This window comes from Phocoena sinus, chromosome 9, assembly GCF_008692025.1.
Source record: "Phocoena sinus isolate mPhoSin1 chromosome 9, mPhoSin1.pri, whole genome shotgun sequence".
NCBI lineage: Eukaryota > Metazoa > Chordata > Mammalia > Artiodactyla > Phocoenidae > Phocoena > Phocoena sinus.
The window spans coordinates 56,684,979-56,707,991 of record NC_045771.1 but is presented as its reverse complement, the minus strand read 5'-3'; the positions used below and the strand labels follow the sequence as shown (position 1 = coordinate 56,707,991).

At 41.2% G+C, this 23,013-nt stretch overlaps 1 protein-coding gene across 4 annotated transcripts in view; it reads left to right on the top strand.

Moving 5' to 3' along the window:
• The window catches only part of CDK6 (cyclin dependent kinase 6), a 234,408-nt gene that overhangs the window by 161,170 nt on the left and 50,225 nt on the right, over window positions 1-23,013 (top strand). For all 4 annotated transcript variants that reach the window (XM_032643379.1, XM_032643381.1, XM_032643382.1 and 1 more), the window contains exon 5: window positions 54-163. In XM_032643379.1, the coding sequence (XP_032499270.1) occupies window positions 54-163 (110 nt within the window). The remainder of the gene's footprint in view (window positions 1-53; window positions 164-23,013) is intronic.

Sequence of the window (23,013 nt, the reverse complement as noted above, 5' to 3'; positions counted from 1 at the left end):
TCAAGCAAACAACCGTCCCCCTCAGTAACTCTCCACTCCGTTTGCCGTTGCAGGTCGTCACGCTGTGGTACAGAGCTCCAGAAGTCTTGCTTCAGTCCAGCTACGCCACCCCTGTGGACCTCTGGAGTGTTGGTTGCATATTTGCAGAAATGTTTCGTAGAAAGTAAGAAATACCTTTTGTTTCACTCTGTCTCCCTTGGAAAGAAACGTTTCGGGTCTTGGATAATTTCAGTGGCAGCCTAGCATCCCTCTTTCAAGTAGGAACATGGTATCCAGCTCCACCTGCCTGCGGCTCCCACTTCCAAGCATGTCCTGAAACTGCCTTCTCAGTCCTTACAATGTAGTTGGGTGTGGTTGTAGCTTCCGGCTCTTGGAAACTCTGTTTGGAAGGGAACACTCCAGTGTTCATACAATTTATTTTGTTTTTGTTGGCGATGAGAGGATGTGGCAAACATGAAGCGTGTTGTGGTTTTTTGTGTGAGGAAACATCCTCAAGGTGGACTTTTCCACAAGAAGAGGACCAGGGCTGTTAAGTATATGGAAATTTTGATGGTGGGTTGAAAAAACAAAATGTTTAGACTGAAAAGGCACAGGCAAGAAAGATGTCTGCGCCATTTCAGAATACTTTAAATGCTGTCATGAAGAGGAGAGGTTAGACATATTCAGGCACTATAGAGAGCAGAACCAAAGATATTAAAATTACAGAAATAAAGATTTTTGCTCAAAGGCAAAAAAAAAAAATCTAATGATTAGAGTTATCTGAAGAGAAGATCAGGGTTCATGAAAATAGTGCTTTCTCAATGGGTGTCCAAGAAGAGACTGGACACTACACACTGTAGATGTTTTCAGTGGCATTCCTAGAATGGGTGGGTGGGCTAGATGACCTCCAGGGCCCCTCTGAGTCTGAAAGTCTGTGGTTCATTTGTTTGATTTTCAGGTCATAAGAAATAGCCAAACAATATAATAAAGATCTGCCAGGAAAATAATCCAGACCTGAGTACTAAATTCAGCCTGGTCAAAATTAAACAGAGAGCCTAATCATAATCTAATCTCTCTTTGTCTTCTATTTTTATTTCCATGGGAAAATGTGAGTTGGGAAGTTGAATATTTTCCCACTGGACATGTTATATTCAAAACGTAGTTACGTGCTAGCTCACAAGAAAAAGAGGTGGTCAGCCATTTCTTGCTTGTCTGTCTGTTTGTTTGTTTGTTTTAACCAAATGAAGTTTTGTGCATGTAACAAATTTGGGGAACTATTCTAGACCTCAGCAGATTCATCTGTAGCTCACAGAGGGGGATCATGGCAAGGTGATCAAAGTACACAGATGTTTAATGCAGGCCTATTGTGTGCCAATTACAGGACCAAACCTCTTTTCCTTGTGTTACCTTTTTATTCCTCACGATAAGAGATAACTGAGATGCAGTGGTAAATTTATTTGTCTAACATCAAACAGCTAAAAAGTATGAGGGGTATTACTCCAGAGGAAGTCTTGTGACTCTGGTGGTGTTTTTCTACCAAGGAGGGAAGAAAAAAAAATATATTGAATTCAGCTGCAATGTTTGCCAAATAGGCTAAATAAGTGGTTTTGGAAGTGTGGTTCTTGGACCAGCAGTATCCAAAAAGGTGACCTTTTTTGGAAGTGCAAATTCTTGGGCCTCACCCCAGACCGACTAGATCAGAAGCGCTTGGGCTGGGGCCCAGCAACCTTTGTTTTCACAAGCCCTCCAGGTGATCCTAATTCATCCTCCAGGGTAAGAACCACTGAGTTTGGATGAGAGAATCAGCAGGAATGGTCAGTCGTTAAATGTGCAACTCCCAGACCTCTCTCTTGAAATTCTGATTCATTATTGGACTGAGGCCTGACGTTCTTGTTTGTTTTGTTTTTTTTAACATTTAAAAAAATATTTTATTTATTTATTTGGCTGCATTGAGTCTTCGTTGCTGCACACGGGTTCTCTCTAGTTGCGGCGAGCAGAGGCTACTCTTCGTTGTGGTGCGCAGGCTTCTCACTGCGGTGGCTTCTCTTGTTGTGGAGCACGGCTCCAGGCACGCAGGCTTCAGTAGTTGTGGCATGCGGGCTCAGTAGTTGTGGCTCGAGGGCTCTAGAGCACAGGCTCAGTAGTTGTGGCGCACGGGCTTAATTGCTCCACGGCATGTGGGATCTTCCTGGACCAAGGCTCGAACCCGTGTCCCCTGCATTGGCAGGCGGATTCTTTAGCCACTGCGCCACCAGGTAAGTCCTGGCATTCTTGTTTTTAAACGTGTGTCATGTAATTCTTTTCATCAGGCAAGTGTGGAAAATTTGGGGTTAAAGGCTTATTCTCAGAACCAGGAATAATTTACTGTCAATATTGCAGTGTGGGAGTTGGGACAGTCATTTCAGTTCATCCCATGAATAAATTGGTGCAGCTGAGAGTTGATTAGAGAAGTATTTATTGGAATTACTTGGATGTGTCTAGGATTGTCCTCAAATGTAAAGATTGGGTCCTTCTTTTGTTATGGGAGAAGAATGATCAGTTATTTTTCAATAGTATAAAACTTGAATACCAGCCATCATTGACGATAAAAACAATCTTCTTCTGGAAGATGTTAAAAGAAAGATGAAATTTAAGATATGTAGTGTTAAAGTGTTCTCTAGTAAGGGATGTACTTTATTTTTAAGTATAGGTAGTCAGCACTTATGGAACAATTGCAGCCCAAATTTTCATTTTATAGCATTAAAACATTCTCCCACGGAAGTGGTAGTATAGTTGGTAATCTGGTCCCAGTCTAGCTTGCAGAGAATCCTGTATAACCTGGAACATATACAGAACATTATTTATCAAAACCTATTTTCTGGGGCTTCCCTGGTGGCGCAGTGGTTGGGAGTCCGCCTGCCGATGCAGGGGACGCGGGTTCGTGCCCCGGACCGGGAAGATCCCACATGCCGCGGAGCGGCTGGGCCCGTGAGCCATGGCCGCTGGGCCTGCGCGTCCGGAGCCTGTGCCCCGCAACGGGAGAGGCCACAACAGTGAGAGGCCCGCATACCGCAAAAAAAAAAAAAAAAAACCTATTTTCTATTTACAACATTTTTTTTCTAGGGTAAAGTCCATTCTATGTTCCAATCCAGGATGACAGGAATACCCATCTCTTCAGGCCAGCATTGGGTCTCAGAAGGGAGACTCAGTATTGGAGGCTCAGAGAGAAACTCCTTTGACAACAGCAGCAGGTCTGCTTCACTTTTCTGGGAAAGTGAGATGTTGGGTAGAGACCCATTGGCTCTTCAAATGTGCACAAAAGAAAGTACCCCTCTCTTGGAGCCTTGCACGGAGATAGTAAATTGAGAAATAATTGCCGGGAGCGGGAAGCAATATCAGAATCCAGGCGCGTGTGCCTTTAAGGCTGAAGGACAGTGGATCCATCTGGGCCTGCCACCCTTCCTGGGGCGGGTGCTCTGTCTCTTAGGTAGTTCCTGCCGGTTGGGATGTGACCTTGAAAACAACCATGGGATCTGACCCTTGTTCCTGCTCAGTTCATGTTTGGTATTTCCTATGATAACACCCAGATATCTGAATGTGAAGCCTTCTCACTTATGCCAGCTGAGTTCAGGGGTCCAGCCACCGGCTTCACCTGCTTCCAGCTTAACTCCTGATTCGGTGCTGACCCACCTGTTGCAGTGTCCAGCTGAGAACTCACAAGCTGTGGATTCTGGAAGCAGACTCCCTCATTGCCTTAGGCTGACCCTAAATCAGGGAGTCCTGGTACGTGTCCACTCAGGGTTCCTCCTTGTTGCTATGGCAGTGTTCCCAAATTGTGTCATCTTTTTTAACACCTTCATGGTTTTTGCCATATTCATGATAACTATACTTACTTAATTTCTTTACTATCTTAAATTAATTAACTTTTTATTTAGCCTCATCTTAAGCAAAAATATATAAAATCACAGAATTGATGAACCAGTTATTTGTCTAACATACACTAAAATTCATACATAACCCTTAAAATTAAACAATTTAGTCCATGTTCAGCCCCTGCAATCATCTCCCATATCACCCAGGTGTGTGTCACATGTTGGAAACAGATGTTTCATTCATTCTACAGATAACTTTACTGAGTGGCTACTATATGCAAGGTCCTTTTCTAGAGGAATAATTTACACCCTAGTGCAGAAGAGAGGCATTGCATTTGCAATTAGTCAATTAACCAGAGCTGGGGTAAATGCTGTGAAGTGTAGATTTCTATGAATGGGTATGATGAGAAGCTTGTCTCCACAGAGGAAAGAGATTTCTCAATGGAAGACTAGAAGTCAGGATTAACCTTCTCCAGAGGTCGTATCCTAGTTGTTTATATAAGAACATTGAGGAATAACTACTTATGCATCAGCAAGGCTCACCATCCTCCCTAATCTAGGGAGAAAAAAAGAAGCAAAGGGAGTTAACAGTTGTCTGTCATGTGACAGACCCAGGGCCGGGCACTTCACATCTATTATCTCACTAAACCCACATTCTGAGGACTGTTTTCCTGTTTCTAGATGATAAACCAAAGCCTTCCACAAGGAGTATAAATAACTTGTCCATAGGCATACAGCTCTTAAATGGCAGAGCCAAATTTGAACCTAAGTCTACCTGACTCTCTAACCTTTGATTTTCCCACTCTGCCATGTTTCTACCCTGGCTGTGGTCTTATTAGGTACCATATTTTTTTCTAGAATGTTTCATGCATTATTACAACGTAGCAGCAACAATATTTTAGGGAGGTCAAGAAGCAAACCACACATCTAATAGCTTTGATTTCTAGCCTTTCCTATAGTGGAAAGGCTGACCAATTTCTGTGATATTGTAAAGAACTGCATGCCTTTTATTCTAAAATGTGATACCTAGCAAATATGAACTCAGGAAAAAGAATCTTAGGGCAGATGGTTGACAAAGAGCCAGAGAGTTTAAATACCATCTGTCATTATTTTCTGGGTTTAATAATTGCCACACTGACCTTCAGTAGCGTTCTACGAAAGTAGATAAGAGTTGGATCTTTTATCTTCCTCCTTTAACTCTTCATCAATGGGTGATCCATCTTTACTCCACATTAACTTATATATATATATTTATTTATTTATTTTATTTTTGGCTGTGTTGGGTCTTTGTTGCTGCGTGCGGGCTTTCTGTGGTTGTAGTGAGCGGGGTTACTCTTGGTTGCAGTGCGCAGGCTTCTCATTGCGATGGCTTCTCTTGTGGCAGAGCACGGGCTCTAGGCGCGCGGGCTTCAGTACTTGTGGCACACAGGCTCAGTAGTTGTGGCTCGCAGGCTCAGTAGTTGTGGCGCACAGGCTTAGTTGCTCCACGGCATGTGGGATTTTCCCGGACCAGGGCTCAAACCTGTGTCCCCTGCATTGGTAGGCGGGTTCTTAACCACTGCACCACCAGGAAAGCCCTTGAGTTATATTTTAATACTAAAAAACATTGCTATGAATTTGGTCAGTAGACAACTACCCAGCTTGAAGATTAGGATGAGATGGAGGGAGGGATGGACAGATGGATGATACCAACTGATTTTTAACTTCATGGCAAAATAGACTCACAAACGTTAACTCTCCAGGTATCTGTCCGTTGCCTTGTAGTCCTAGGTCAGAACTATTGTCGGTGTGGTTTGAAAGTTATGGGGTTTTCCAAGTGATGGCAAAGTCATAAAAAGAAAACGCACATTTAAAAAATAAAACATGCTACTAATTCTTTGAATATGGAGATTGTGGTAAACAGATAGTAATTCTTAGAAGTTCTGAGTTGCCAGCTCTACTGATCCCTAGCTAAGAAATGCCAAATGCCACCAAGAAGAACATACAGTCACTGTTCGAAGGAAACAAACAAGGCTTCATAGTTATACTCCCCCTTGGATGGTGGCCTCTCTAGGCTTGCCGTCATTGGTTTCTATGAATTAAACCCCCAGTAGCTGACAAACTGACAGAGAAACTGTCCTTTGTGGCTCAGTGGTCTGTGAGCAAATATCTTTAAAATGTCACTGAGTGCCTTGCCAACTGTTCTACTGGTTACTGTGTTGGTGTTCCCCATATTTGAGCGCTTTCCTTAGTGACATCAGGGAAATGAGGCCCTTGACCAGATGCCCTGAACACCAAGACACCAGCAGGCAAGCCCTAGTCTGTGAGAGGAAACCCATCACCTTAGGTTAGATCAGAACACGTGTGTGGAAACCAGGGCACTCACCAGACCTTCAGGTTTCTTGTCTTTTCTTGGATGTTTTCTTGGACCTCTTTTTTTCTTTAGAGAACCAATCAAATGGGAAGAACTCCAAAGAAGCATTTTCTCGAGTGAGGAAATACCCAAGATGGTACCGAGGAAAAGATCTTTTTGAATAATGCACACAGGGTAGTTCTAAGTAAGAACAAATGAGTACTGCCTTTTAATGTAATCAATGCTGATTTTTTCTTATTCTTGATGTGTATCTTACTTTATCATGAATTTGTTTTCATGGAGTATGCTGAGAAGCCACCATCAGGCCAGGTCTTTCCCTGTCAAGGCAGCTCTGCAGGCTTCCAGCTTCGCAGCCCTTTGCCACTCCGATTTGGCACCCAGAGTCTGCCTGCCAACCTGTTTTCCTGTTTCCTGACTATTTGTGGACTTCCGATAAATTAATCTTTCTATTGTCACCCTTTTCCAAAAACTTGCCTTAAGTTTTTCCTCCTTAGAACCCTTGCACTTCTTTTATTCTGGGTGCCCACCTGCCCTCCCTCATCTTCCAAAGCTAAACCTAGAAGCTGTCTCTTCAGGGAACAGACCTGCCCCTGCTCCGGCCCCACCACTCCCCCCCCCCCCATATTTTGTGTGCACCTGTCCAGCAGTGCTTTTCTCAGCCACATTCCGTCTGCGCGCACACGTTGTCCACACAGCTGCAGTCATTATGGATGCAGAGCACGTTCTTTCTGAGGAACCAGATACCTGAGTCCGTTCCAGCCCTGCCTCTGCCAGCTCTGTGACTGAAGGCAAGCCCTCGACCTCTGGAGCTTAGTGTCTTTATCTGTAAAGTGGAGAGGCCAGGATAAGACACCACATCCATGGCATTCAGACTGCTTCATAGAGAGAGACCTCATATTCCTGCCTCTATATAGTCCAGGAGTGCCCAGCCCTTCTTGTTCCCACACTCAGCTTTGTTCAGAGCAACTTGATTTCATCTTTTTCATATACTGGGCTTCTGAGATTTAAAAGGATTTTAACACATGGGAGTAGATAATGTCCAAGTTTCACTCCAACTCTAATATTCTGTGCTTTGGGGTAGAACTGTGGCTTGGTCATTTCTGGAACTCTTATCATGTCAAGCACAACTAACCCTTGCTGACAGAGGTTATTACACATCCTTGTCATGGTCCTGAGGATCTGATATACATTATTCAGTTTAATCCTCCCAAGTGACTTGCCCCAGGATCCCACATACAGCAGAGCTGTATGACCTATGACAGGAACAGTGAACTGTAATGAACTACCCTAGGAAGCTAGGCAGGCATGAAGTTATACAGGGTTGCAGTGTAACAGTTGGTGGGGGGCGGTGTGTACATGTGTGTACATGCCTCCCTCTCTACCCTACTGTTCCTTTCTTTACACATTTAAATATATAGATATTCCATGTGGAATGTCTATGAAAGTCTAAACCAGATCTGTCCAATAGAAAACAGAACGTGAACCATGTCACTTTAAATTCTCTAGCAGTCATTAAAAGAGGCAAAAAGAAACAAGTAAAATTAATTTTAATAGCATATTTTAACACAGTATATCCAAAATATTATTATTTCAACATGGAATAAATATAACAATATGAAATATTGAAAAAAGTATTCTTTTTCTCAATACTAAATTCTTAAACTCCATTGTGTATTTTATGCTGACAGCACATCTCAATTCGGACTAGTTGCATTTCAAGTGCTCAGTAGGCACGTGAACTGTATTGGACACCACAGGTCTAAACCATCAAATGAAAAGATAAAGAAGAAACAGACAACTCGCCGGTTTTGGGAAGGGGAGAGAGAATGAGTCACTGCCCCTTCTACCCTAGGCTCATCGATTTCTCAGTCTTCTATCTCCTACGTTGTTCTCAGTCTTCTATCTCCCACGATGTCATCTTTTCTAGTTTGGGTGGAGGCTACAGAAGTTGGAGTCCTTGATGTAAAACCAATAGAGCCGATGTTGATGCAGCTGCCTGGCCTTTGTCCCTGAATCGGTGACGCTTGGTGCCAACCTGCAATACAGTGTTTATCAGCACTGGCAGATCTTCCCCAACATGTCCTATTTAAAAAATGCTTGCACCTGGGCTTCCCTGGTGGCGCAGTGGTTGAGAGTCCGCCTGCCGATTCAGAGGACACGGGTTCGTGCCCCGGTCTGGGAAGATCCCACATGCCGCGGAGCGGCTGGGCCCGTGAGCCATGGCCGCTGAGCCTGCGCGTCTGGAGCCTGTGCTCCGCAACGGGAGAGGCCACAACAGTGAAAGGCCCGCCTACCGCAAAAAAAAAAAAAAAAAAAAAAAGTGCTTGCACCTGGAGCCTCAGTCCTCAGCGATCTCTCACTCCACAAGCCACTTCAGAAACAGGAATTGTTGTGGGAAGGAGCAACTTAGGAGATGTAGATACCGCGTATCTTTATTTAAAAAAAAAAAAAAAAAAAAAATTTTTTTAACCACAAAGTAAAGTACGCTGGTAGCAGAAATGCCAAATGGCACAGAAATATAAGAAGTGAATTGTCTTTCCTACACTCCCATCCAAAATCCACTTCCGAAAGATAACCCCCTGGATATATTTCCAGATATCCTTTATTGCAAATTCAAAAGTGTGTGTTTACAAATACCTAATACATACACACATGCACACATCTGTCAGTTTCTCTCACAGAAATGGCTAATACTATACACCGTACTCTTCTGTACGTTGCCTTATTCACTTTATTTTGTCATGATATATTATGTCAGTTCATAGCGATCAAACTCATTTTGAAACTGCATAATTGTCAGCTCATTTATTTCATAGTTTAATTTCCCATTGATGGACATTTAGGGGTTGGTTGGTTGGTTGTTTTTGGTCTTATTACAAACAATATTGCAGTAATATCCTTGTGCTTATTTTGTGGAACATTTGTCCAAGTATTTCTGTATGGTAAATTCCAGAAGTGAAATTATAGGGTCAGATAACATGCCTATTTAAAATTCTGCTAGCTAAACCAAATTGCCCTCCAGCAAGCTTCAAGTAAACTCTGTTTTTACCTTAAGGTGGGAAATAGTATTGAGATTCTCAAAGATTAAGAAATATTTCCAAAAATAAAACAAGACAAGGCCTCTTACGTAAGCCTTGGCTTCCTCCTACCTGTTACCCCTTTTAAAAAATATTATCCAGAGGAAAACCTAAGTGACCATGGTAATTATAAAAGCTGCTGTTAAGTTGGTTTGAAGCATAAGAGACCTTTTTCAACTGTAAAATTAACTGTGGGTTTCCTTTTTATCAGTTGTGTACGATAGGAAAGGAATCAACCTCATTTTGTCAGTTAAAAAAAATTATCTTAAGATAAAGTCCCAGGCAGTTTTTTCCAGTGCACAGACAGCATGTGGAGAGTAATGTATATTGAGTTTTGCTCTCCCTTCCAGGCAGGATGTAGAGCATGGGTCCTCTCTTCTTCCTTAGTCATCTTAGTCACCAGACCTATTCATCTTTACTTCAGATTTTGCCTTCTGGGTCTACTCATTGGAATAACTCTGGAAACCCTTGCATCAGCCTGGTTCTTGAAATAGGAAAAGAATCAGACTAATAGTCTCAGTTCTGCCTTAGTCAGAAAGTCTTAGGTCCTTGCTGGTCACATCTTTCAACCGTTGATTTGGATAACAAATATTTGATTTGAGTCAAGAAGCCACCCATTTTTTAATCATAAAACACTGGCAGACAAAGTAGCTATTTTATACACCGAAAGACAGTTCTTACCAGTCTAGTCTTTACTCAGTCAAAGGCAGACTTCTCATCATTGTCCCTGGCTCTCATAAACATGAGTTGCTTCCCAGCCCTACAAAACAAAAAGTACCAGGCCTGCACAAAATTATTTTAGCTGGCGCTTGGACCTCTGATCTGAGTTGAGTCCAGCCCTAGTAATGCCTTCAAAGCACGACGGAACATTACATTTGTTGCTTATAATGATCATGCAAATTTACTGGACAAGACAATAGATACAGTGCATAGTACAAGGTATTTCAGATAAATGTAAATTTTAGGAGATTTCATTGTATGCCTAAATAATTTTCCACAGAATGGTACTAAGGTGCTAAGTTACAATAAGTGGTACGGTGTGACAAAAGATTCTACTTGGTCTTGTCCTGTAGTGATAGGTTGTAGTGACAATCTGTTGGCAGCCCCATGTGGCCGCTGCTATGGGGTCTGTGTCTGTCTGATACCCCATGCTGCCTTGTTTGCACTGCGTTTCTGCCTCCCATCTGGCCTTGCTATGGTGGCTGGAGGAGTTAATGTCTGATAAGCCCCATACTTGGCTTAACTGAGAAGCTTTGGGTATTTTCTCATAAAAATCAAAGATATTACCTAGTTCTCTTTTTTTCTTTTATAAATTTTTTTTTTGACTGCGTTGGGTCTTCGTCGCTGAGCGCGGGCTTTCTCCAGTTGCAGTGAGCAGGGGCTACTCTTCGTTGTGGTGCGTGGGCTTCTCATTGCAGTGGCTCCTCTTGTTGCGGAGAATGGCCTCTAGGCGCTCGGGCTTCAGTAGTTGTGGCTCACAGGCTCTATAGCACAGGCTCACTAGCTGTGATGCACGGGCTTAGTTGCTCTGCAGCTTGTGGGATCTTCCCTGACCAGGGCTCAAACCTGTGTTCCCTGCATTGGCAGGCGGATGCTTAACCACTGTGTCAACAGGGAAGCCCTACCTAGTTTTTCTCTTTTCTCCTTTCATCTTCTTTTCTCCTCTACCCCTCCTCCATAGTTCTCTCCTCCTCTTCTGTTCCTCCTCCCTTTGTCCCCTCCACTCTCCCTCTGTCATTCTTTCCCCTCTTTCTCCCCGTTTAACTATGGAAAATACAGAGCATTCAACATGGCCTCCCATATATACCTTCTCTGATAATACGTGGTAGTATTGAGTTTCTGATTAACTGCTCCAGTTTTGCTAGATAAATTAAATTTGCAGGGATCCAGATTTACTCAGAGATAGGCTGAAGAGCTGTTGGCTACTTAGGAGTGTGTGTGTGTGTATGTGTGCACACACTTTTATAAACCAATAATCTGAGAAATGTACTTCTGAATCTTCTTGTTTTCTATAAACATTTTACAGACTCTTAATATGAGAAAAAAAAGTGTTCCAGAGACAGCTACAGACATGTGGGCTGTATTTACTCACAAACTGAAATATTGCAAGGGACAATTCAAAGGTTTCTGGTGGAAATTAGATTTTACTACGAGCTGAATTGGATGCTACCAGCTCTTCTCTTATCACTGGCACAATTAGACTTTGCTGGACACTCTCCAGATCTGGGAGAAGATCCAAAACTTTGGAAGTTAGGCATCAGGAGCCTGTCAAATGTGTTTGTGCTATAATGTCCCACTGTTTAATTGGAAATAATTTTACCTACTAATATTTCAATAGTAAGAAGTAACTTGGAAACCAAATGCTATGTCCGTTTTGTTGGTCAGAGAGTCATATTGAATTCTCCAGATATCAGCATACAACAGAGTTAATTTCAAAGGCACTCAGTTAAATGGGATACAGCCCCAATTAAAAGTGGTACTGAACTGAAATACATAGACATTTCTCATTTTTATGTAAACTGATACCTTTTTTATACATTGCATATGAATGGTTTCTTCTTGTGTTGCATCTGTGAGCCCTCAATCAGAGCTCGTTAAAAGTATTAGGAGCTTTTAGTTTAAAATGATACCTATTGCCCCTCTCTGTTTCTTACCAAAAAGACAAAAACATCCAACACTCAAAATTAAGACTGGCAATGAAATAATTATCAAAGTTATTTGGAAGAATTTCCATTTAGCCAGAACTAGATTTAAAAGCCCATTTGGTGACTCAGGTTATGTTATGTGTACCTGGAAATAGTTAGACCTTTCTTTTCCTCCCTCATTCCCTTTTTGAGAAACACAAGGTTGATTACAGTTCAAAAAATGGTCAGCTGTTCCCACCACTGATCCTGTTGAGATCTCCACAGTGGTATTGACTCCCCTCTGCCATCAGTATGATATCTCTTTCTCTCTCGGGTATGGGTACAAATACCAGAAAACCTTATGTGCAAAAAGGGATCGGGGGAGGTGACGAGAACAAGATATTTAGTAGATGGAGACAGAGACATGAGAGCAGTATTAGGTGAAACATGTGAGATATTAAAATTGATCTAAGAGCTACTCAGAGACCGTTAAATGTTTACAGGACGAGTCAAAGTAATGTCTACATTTTGTTGGCTATACATTGTTTGTCTGGGTAGATTATCCCTCTTAGAAGAACGAGAAAAACTAAAAGAATAAAATTCTTGTGACTCTTGAAAAATACTACCAAACAAGCAAGTATTGATAACAATAAGGACCTACTGTATAGCACACAGAACTATATTCAATATCTTATAATAACCTATAACAAAAAAGAATCTGAAAAAGAATATATATACATATATATGTATAAATTACTGAATCACTTTGCTGTACACCTGAAACTAACACAACATTGTAAATCAAATGTATTTCAATAAAAAATAAAGAGAAACAAAAGGCAACAAGAACCGAACATTCTGAAATGTAAAAACAGTAAACTGAGATGGAAAGGGAGATACATAATATGTGAAATTAAAATGAAATCAAGTACAGTGGCACAATTGAAATCTGAGAGGAGGGAGTAAAAAGTAGAATTAATACTATAGGAAATGGAATCCTTGATGTAAAGACAGTATTGAGAAGTTCTCATGAAATGCTGACGAAAAGAACAAAAGGTTTTAAATGGTGAGAAAAGGACAAATATAAGAATAGAGAATGGAATCTGGCATAAGAAATCAACGGTCTTAGTCTATGTTTTGGATTACTGCATTTCGTGAAATGCAGTAATCAAAACATTGACTAAGACATGACTTGAGTATGTGGATTAAAAGTTCTCACAATATTTTGGAGAAAATCATTGCAGAAGAGATACCGGTAGTTTGGGATGCTCAGGGCTGTGGGTACAGAGAACTCAATTTAGGTAAGCTAAAGAGTAAGAAATGTTAGCTTACATAAACGGTGATTCCAGAGGTAGGTGAGCTTCAGGATTGGCTTAATCTAGAAGCTGCAGCTCCATTTCTTTGAGACTCTTTTCTGTGTGGTGGCGTCTTTGAAGACTGTCTTCCCTCATGGCAAAGTGGTATGGTAGTTCCAGGTTTTGCACCAGGACACTTGGACAGTGAACACATTCTTTTCTACCAGGGTTCCAAACAGGTGTGCTGAAATTCATCCTCAGGACTGTTTATAACATATGCCTGCACTTAAGCCAGGGACTGACAGCAGAGAAGTGGAATTTGCTGATCAGATAGATGGTGGTCTGAAGAACATCAGGTTCTGTTACAAGGAGAAAGGGGAAGGTGGGTACTGGGGAGGCGACCCATGGAATCCACTTGAGACCGACATAAAGCACATCCTGGGAAATGTTAGAATTGCATGGAGAAAGAAAAAAGCCTATGAAGACCAAATAAATTTATTTGAAAGCTATACAAAAAAGAGGGAAAATCAGGCTGGCCTCAGACTTCTCTTTTATTTGACTAAAAGCCAGAGAACAGAGAAATATCTAAATTTGTGGGGGAAAGTCTATGACCCAAGAACTTTCTTCTCAAGTGACTTGTCCTAAATGTGTGAAGGCAACACAAAGGTTCCAATATGTAAGGATTCAGTTACTGTTTGTTTATTAAATACCACTTGGGCATACTTGAGTTGACTGAGAGGGATATCAGAATTAGCACATCAAGAATGGGTGACCACATAGCACAGGGCGATCAGCTCGGTCTTTTGTGTCCACCTAGAGGGGTGGGATAGGGAGGGTGGGAGGGAGATGCAAGAGGGAGGAGATATGGGGATGTATGTATATGTATAGCTGATTCACTTTGTTATACAGCAGAAATTAACACACCATTGTAAAGTAATTATACTCAATAAAGATGTTAAAAAAAAAGAATGGGTGACCACAGAATATAAATTGGTATAGCCACTATGGAAAACAGTATGGTGGTTCCTCAAAAAACTAAAGATAGAATTGCCATATGACCTAGCAATCCCACTCCTGAGCATATACCCAAAGAAAACCATGATTTGAAAAGATACATGCACCCCTATGTTCACAGCAGCACTATTCACAATAGCCAAGACATGGAAACAACCTAAATGTCCATCGACAGGTGAATGGATAAAGAAGATGTGGTGTATATATATACATTGGAATATTACTCAGCCACTGAAAAGAATGAAATAATGCCATTTGCAGCAACATGGATGGACCCAGAGATTATTATACTAATAAGCAAAGTAAGTCAGAAAGAGAAAGACAAATACCATATGATATCACTTATGTATGGAATCTAAACTATGACACAAATGAACAAATCTACAAAACAGAAACAGACTCACAGACATAGAGGATAGACTTGTGGTTACCCGGGGGGGATGGGGGAGGGAAAGATTGGGAGTTTGGAAGTAGTAGGTGCAAACTATTATATATAGGATGGGTAAACAACAAGGTCCTACTGTATAATATAGCACAGGGAACTGTATTCAATATCCTGTGACAAACCGTAATGGAAAAGAATATGAAAAAGAATATGTATGTATAACTGAGTCACTTTGCTCTACAGCAGAAATTAACACAGCATTGTAAATCAACTATATTTCAGTAAAATTTAAAAAAAAATAGAATGGGTGACCACAGTATGAATGGGCTGGTGAGATTCCCTGAGGGACTGCCTGTAGCCACCCAGCTCTTCACAGAAATTCTGAGAACCTGGCTTCAGCAGCCTTCACCTGTTTGTACTGGCCGTACTAATGACCCCATAGGAATGTGGTTGGGCTAGTATAGTTTTAACAACAGCATCTGGATGAAGCTTAAAAGCAGACAATTTCATTATAAATTAATAGTCCTTATTATGAGAATAGCCCCGTAATTGGACTTCAGAAATTCCCCTGAAAAAGCTTCAGGCAGAATGTACCATCAGATTTAAAAGTCTAATTAAATGGGACTAAAATTATGTTTCATTTTAGCCCACCTATGACTACAAAGAAACGGTTTCTAAAGGCCTTTAAAAAATAGAGAGGAAAAAAAAAAAAAAAAAAAAAATAGAGAGGAGTAGGTCAAAGGAAAAGACTAAAGATGAAAATAGAAAGGGAGATGAATGGGATAAGCAACAATTATAAAGACGGAAAATGGAGTAGCCAGATTACAGTCCCCTTAGGAGGCACAAAGAGCAGAATTGACACTTAGGAAAATTGAGGAAATGATGCAAAAGGCAAATTTGGTTAAACTTTCAAGTGAGCGATATATTTCTTTTAATGTAATTTCTTACATTTTCCCATAACACTGAATTTTTCTATTTAAAGATGATCTATGTTAATACAAAAAAAACTGAATTGATCAAAATGTTCAACATCGGTGGAATTGCTTAGTAAATAACGATGTATCTATACAGTTTATGAAGATGTTGAAATATGAAAGTGTGTGCTGTTGTTTCCCTAGAAGTGAGAGTGTTAGTACGCATGTTATTCATGTCACTTGATGTCACTGTGTTGTTAATATTACGGCATCCATTACTTGTTGTTAAAATATTGACATACTTCCAGTTTTACCATTGGCAAAAGATCCACAGCCCAGAGTACCCCCAGTTCCCTACATGCCCCTGCCTCTCTCCTGCCAGATCCCCAGGGCTTCCCTAGGATCCAACTGAAGGGTTACTGGCTGACATACCAGGGTTATCCAGAATCCTGCTCCAGCCCTTTCATGTTTTTTAAAAAAAATTTTAATATTGCCTCAGGCTGTGGAGATGCTTTCCTAGGAATATCCATTTGCAGTAACTCCTATATTCTCTTAAATCCCCGGAAGTCATCCTCCGTTCTGTCAGTCGTTTCCTCCAGCTACCATTTGCTGATATATGGGAGATCATTTTTCTCTTTATATCAAAGACCTTCCACCAGTTCCCAACCAGCTGCTGATTTTTATCCTGTTTCCCAGGCCTTAAGGGCTTCTGGAAATGAGTTAAAACTAGGAACTTAACATCTCACTGTGAAATTCTTCCTTTGCTTTGTTTGGTTTAGTTTTTTGGTTTTTTGAGGCAGGTGTTTAGCATTATCATTCACCCTTTGGCCATCTTGGCACAGAAATGTTCACCCAAAGTGGTACCCAGAATGGCCCCTAAATATGTCTAAACACGCCCCTAATTTGTTTTGTTACAATGGCAAAAGGGATTTTGCAGCTATAATTAAGGTTATGAACCTTAAAATAGATTATTCTGGGTTATCTGGGTGGGCCCAGTCTAATCACATGAGGTCTTTTTAAAATATTTTATTTTATTTTATTTTATTTTTTTTGCGGTACGCGGGCCTCTCACTGTTGTGGCCTCTCCTGTTGTGGAGCACAGGCTCCGGACGCGCAGGCTCAGCGGCCATGGCTCATGGGCCCAGCCGCTCCGCAGCATGTGGGATCTTCCCAGACCGGGGCACGAACCCATGTCCCCTGCATCGGCAGGCGGACTCTCAACCACTGCGCCACCAGGGAAGCCCCTAAAATTTTTATTGTATATTGGAGTATAGTTGATTTACAATCTTGTGTTAGTTTCAGGTGTACAGCAAAGCGATTTAGTTATACATATATCTATTCTTTTCCAGATTCTTTTCCTATATAGGTTATAACAGAGTATTGAGTAGAGTTCCCTGTGCCAAACAGTAGGTCCTTGTTGATTATCTATTTTATATATAGTAGTGTATAAATGTTAAACCCAACCTCCTAATTTATCCCTCCCCCACCTTTCCCTTTTGGTAACCTTAAGTTTGTTTTCTAAGTCTGTGAGTCTGTTTCTGTTCATGAGCTCTTTGAAAGAGATAACTTTCTCAGGCTGGCGGCAAAAGAGATGGGACAGAAGGGGAAGTCACAGAGATTCCAAGTGTGAGAAGGATTTGACCCACTGTTGCAGCCTCTGAAATATAGGGGCCCATTAGAACCGGAGAGAGACCTCTGGGAGCTAAGGGTGGCCCCACTGGCAGCCAGTGAGAAAATGGGAACCTCCGTAAAACAACCACATGGAACTGGACTCAGCCAACAACCCAAATGAGATGAGAAGCAGATCTGAATCTCCAGAATAGAACACAGGCCTGCCAACACCTTGACTTCAGCTTTGTAAGACTAAACAGAGAACCAGTGAGCCAAGCCATACCTGGACGTTTGATCTACAGAACTGTGAGATGAATCATGGGTGTTGTTTTAAGCCACCAAATTTGTGATAATTTGTTGCAGCAGCAGTAGAAGACTAACACATCAACATATAAAATAATAGCAACACAACAGAAACAAAAGCCCTACAGGATGTGATGGAAGAAACAGTAAACACTGCAGAGCACATGATTCAGAATGGCTGGGGAAGAGCTTTCTGGCTTGGAATGTCTACACAGTGAACCGCACCAGTTCTGAAGGCCAAGAGGGCCCAGAGGGATTCTGTGCTCAGCACTCAACTAAAAGTATACAAAGGATTGGGCGTCCGGGGGGAAAACACATATATCATTTTTTGTAAGAAAAGTTTTTTAGAGACTATTTTAACAAAGTGGGCTTGCACAGTGCTGTGATTCAAAGAGGGTGAGTATATTTGTAGGTTTTTGTTTGTTTTCATATTTGTAGTAAGAAATTGGTGAGAAGAAGAAACTATGCAAAGGGGAGATTGTTTTGACAATAGGTCCATGCTGTCCCATTTGTATTTTATTTCTTCTGGTACAACTGTAAAACTTTGACAAGCTTTTCAAGATGTGTTAGCACAGTTCTGGGTGTTATTTTAAGGCTATTTACATAAGGCTTCAACTTGACTTGAAGGTCCAGTGAGTTGCTTTGTGATATGGATTACACTGGTCATATGGAAGTTTGCTAATATATGCTGTAATTCCAAAGGTAGCAGAGCATAAGTATTGACACTCTGGAGCCAGACTGCCTGGGCTTAAATCCCAGCTCTTTCACTGACTAGCTGTGTACTCTTGGGCCAGTTACTTAACTTTCCTGTGCCTCAGTTTCCTTTTCTGTGAAAATAGTAAGTGTAATAATAGTATGTTGTGAGAATTTAATGTAAAGTGCTCAAAAGAGCACCTAGCACATTGATTGTCAGCAATAAATGTTAGCTATAATTATGATTGTTACGCTTGCCATATTCCTGAAACATGGAAACATTCCTGAAATTGGGTCTTTCTGACTCCTTGGATCCAAGAAACAGCTGAGCCCAAGGATCCCCCAACTGAAGATGACCTACCCATCCTGTATCAGCTGGCCAAACCAGGAAATCCAATTAGTTACCTGGCATCCCTTTCTGTCCCTGCTTGCTGTCATTTTCCACCACAGATTAGTGGGGCTTTATAGATAATGTGGCACTATAGCTGTATATTCCTTACCAGATAAATCTTCATTTGTTAACACCTTAAAAGAGCATTCTCTATCTGCCATTTTATGGAATGATGTTTCATAAGATGAGATAATAGGCATGCTGTGGTCTGGTAGAATAATATTAAAGTAACTTTGGAAATGCTAGGTTTAGTTTCCTTACTCAGGACTTATCAGAGCCCTTGTTATTAATGTGAATTTTGAATGCCCAAGGATATATAGTGCGTTGCTCCCCAAACATATTTGACCATGGGACATATTTTTCAAGATATGCCTCTTAGAAATTTCTAGAAGCGTTCTACACATCCAGTTTGGGAAACAACCGCCCTAAAATATAAGCATATTTTACCAAGATTATTTAATATTTAAAAATTAAGATTTTTATGCATTGTAGCTTGTTCTAAGGGAGATTTTATCGTTCCAGGTCCCAAGTACATATGTATCTATGTATGTATATCCAAATTATACTAAAGCAAGGGAGAGTCTAATTCTTATTTTGTAGATTAAAAACGGCCTTACTAGGTCAGATTAATGACCTTTCCCAATAGTCCTTCTTTGAGACAGAATAATGAAGATCTCATTGTAGGGCACGATCCTCCACTTGGCAAAGATGGAGTCATCAAATGTGTATTGAATTGGGCAATCCAGGTCTGTCATCCATAAATTTAGTGAGACCCTTTTTTTTAAAAACAGTTTGTATTTTTAGCCAGCACTGCTTATTGAGATGGTAACTTCTTTAAAGTTAGTACCCTCTCTGTGAAGAAATTCCTTTCTTTTGTTCTAAATTTACCTCTTCCCGAATGCTAAGGATTGCTTCCTTGGTCTGATATTCAAGATAAGTGGACACAACAAAGTTTCCTCTTACTGATTTTGTAGACTTCAGCCTTATCCCCTTCTTGGTGTTTTCCTTTCTAAACTAAAAAGTCCTCATTCATCAGTCTGTCAGTTGACTGACACCAAGAACCGTGAAGGATCTGAGATTTTACACTATTGCAAGCTAACAAATTAGCCTGCCACAGTTTCATGGATGCTGGCAAAAAGCACAAGACTCTTGGGTTAGAGACACAGGGTACTTTATTACTCACTGCAATAGCAGTAGCTAATTACATATTTATTATACTTCCCAGTTTAAAACCTATTCGTCCCATCACTCATGAAACTCTGGACCATCTCTATTTTGCTCACCACCATATACCTAATATCTAACAGAGCATGGCATAAAGTAGGCACTGAGTAGATAAATAATGAATGAATGAACATGTTACAGCCTATCTAGCTCAGAGCCTATCATCCTGAGTAGCTTGGCATAAAATGGACCAAAAGCATTATTTAGTCCATGCCTTCCTCAAAACAGTTTTGCCATATTTCTTCCTAGTCACACAATCTCAAATTTTTTCTTCAGTGAAGTTTGTTTTTTTTATATTCCCAGAAAACACTTAAATTTTAATTTAGAGATGTTACATCATTTTGCTAATTGGAATGATGTAAACATATTAAATAGATACTAGTCCTAGCATTGTTTCTTTGGGTAATTCTAATGTTTCCACTTAACCCACTTGCATCACAAGGAAATGAAACTTACTGAAACCAGGGACTCCGATGGTTTTTCAAATATCATTTGAAAAGCTAGGTGGTTAAGATTATTCTGGGCACTGTGGGAGACAGCAAAGAAGTGAAAGATCGCGTCTCACTTATACATGCCAAGATCTGTGGCCAGGACCTCAAAGAGGTTAGAGTCTATATGAGCAAATAAGAAGAATGGACTTGATGTGTTAGCACATAATATTGATAATAGTAAGCAAGCAGCATTAGAATTTTGGCATATGTGAGTGCTGAGCTACGTGGTACAGATTTAAATACCCGCAAGAGCTTGGAAGAGTTCGATATTACTCTGAACTGGACTAGAATACTAGAGACTTCATGAAGTTAGCTCTGAGCTGGATTTTGGAACTCTTAGATTGGATCTTTAACAAGAACTTCATTAGGCAAGCCACAGAAATAGCAGTGTATTCTTGGAAAAGTGAGCCCTGGCTGGAGTGGTAGGTGTCCAATGGGAAATAGTGTCTTTTGTGCACAGTCACCATTGAGCTATAAGAACTGCACACAGCCTTTATGTCTCCTTTTCCATTCAGTTTAACAGTGCGTAACGAGGAAGCCACACCTTTGGGCAAATACAGCCGGGATGAGGGGGGGCAAAAGACAGAGCCCTTCTAAGGAGGATCCATGAAGTAAATAAACTCTGAAGGAAAACCTTGGAAGGTCATCCAGTATACTCATAAATTCCAGCTATTACCAGAGATGAAAGGGAAGTGAGAAGAGCAAGGAACAATAGGCAGGGGTGTTCCCCGGTCCCTTCTAACTGCCTGTTTACAGTAGGGGAGGAGCGGCAGGGCTGCCCAGATGGCAGAGCCAAAGTGAGAATGAAGCTTCCTTGCCCTAAGACCTCTTTAGGAAATCCTGTTTGTGCCGGTGGCTTCACTGCAAAGTAATCAGGAGCTCTCCCTGTGTTATACAAGCTCACTTCTAAAACCATGAGCAACCACGGTTTCTAAAGAGTTTGAAATCTTATTATCGTGTGCATTCAGCAAGATAGAAACTGTGTATCAGGTGAGGCTTAGATCAGACCTTATTTTGCAAGCCTTTAACTTATCTTTCTTGTGCCACTGAAATGCTGGTAACACAATAGCTTAACAAGAAGATAAGCCTCATCTTTTTTCCTGTGTGGGTATGTTAGGGAATGATGGTTTTGATGGCCTTTAAAAAGCAGGAAAAGGCAAAGCCCCATGATACCATGTCTTTGGCATCGCATTACTTCGGTAAGAGAATTATCTTAAAAGCCTGGGAAATACAGCTTAAGATTGTTGAGAGCTGGGTAAAAATAACCTCGAATCCAAACCAGATTAACCAAAAGGTCCACCCCCGAAAAGATCCATTTTTACATCCACACTTGGGGTCTGCCCTGTTCTCCTTTTTTCCTTCCACCACTCAGGTGCTTTTGGACATAGGGGTGGACAACCTGCTTTCCATGCCAAGCCTCATGAAATGGGATTTGTCTTCCCTCACAGACAGGTGGCCAAGCTGTTACAGAGAGGGCTCTGCCCGGCTGCTGTCCTCTCTGGATACGCGGCACTGTGACTGCTCAGCGCCAGGCCACATATCTATCTGACCCCGCGGCCTCACAATCTGGAGGCCCACGTTGGCAGCCTTGGGTGGTGACAGCTTCGGTCAGTTGGTGTGGAGTTGCCCTGGCAGACGAAGGAGAGCAGGAGAGCAGCTGCCCCACGTCACTTCTGTGCGATAGAAGAAACCTCTGAGGTCCTGGGTATTTGTGAAACCGAAAATGGCTGCCCCAATAATGAGAGTACTGGCCTTCCAACCTCTGGGTGCACCAGGCCTTGGGAAAGGAATTTGGGCCTTCTCAGACTGTACACATTACTTAATACGGCCTTGTATACTTACTATATGCATCAGGAGCAGATTTCACAAGCCTTTTTCCTGTGAGACTAGATGAGTCATTAGGGTTAATTATTCAGTAGTTAGAAGAAATATTATGATGGAGAAAAAAATAGACTTCTGGAGGCCAGGAAGCAGAGGGTGTCAGAACTTCAAATTGCCCCATGAAGAGAGTAGGCAATCATTTTACTGCAGTCTTTGTACACAGAAAAATAATCATGGTTTGAATTCTCTAAACATCAAAAATATCCCCTTCTTAGCTATAAATGGCCTCCGGTTCCAACCCCGTAATATATCATTAGAGAGTATCTCTTCTCCCAGAGAAAATACAATTGGATTCTAGTAGAAAAGGACCCTGGGTCTTCTGTGCTATTGCCTTCAGCAGACTCTACCGAATCTCTACTTGTGACATGATAAAATTACCATTCCCAGAAATATGAAAGAGGCGGCTCAGAACTCCCCAGTGCTGGTCCAAAGAGCCTTTTGGTTTTGAGTGCCTCATCTGACCACTACACAGCGTTGATAGAAAAAAGTCTGGACTCAATTCACTGCTCTTGCCTTCCACTCTCCCCCAAGGGCCCACGTGAAAAGCAAGTTTGGCCTCGTTTCCTTAGGATCCCCTGGGCCCAATTCTTTTCTTTTCATCATCTTTCCTAAAGCTGATATGACAGTTCCACAGGGAAGAAACAAATAGTACACTTGGATGAACTCTGCAAAATGCAAAGAGTTTTTCTCTTGTCCCTGATTCTGAAGTATTTCTGTATTTAGGAAAACAAAAATGAGGATAGCTCTAGACTGAATAGTAAAATATTGTTCATATCATATTTGTGATTTTTGAACTGGGTGGAGAAAGTATTAGTGATAAAGCATATGGGTTGTAAGGTAGTGGTTGATCTGCTTAAAGGAACCCAAGTTGTAAACACCCTTGAAAAGTACTCCAAAATTCCAGTTACTACCAAAGATGAAAGGGAA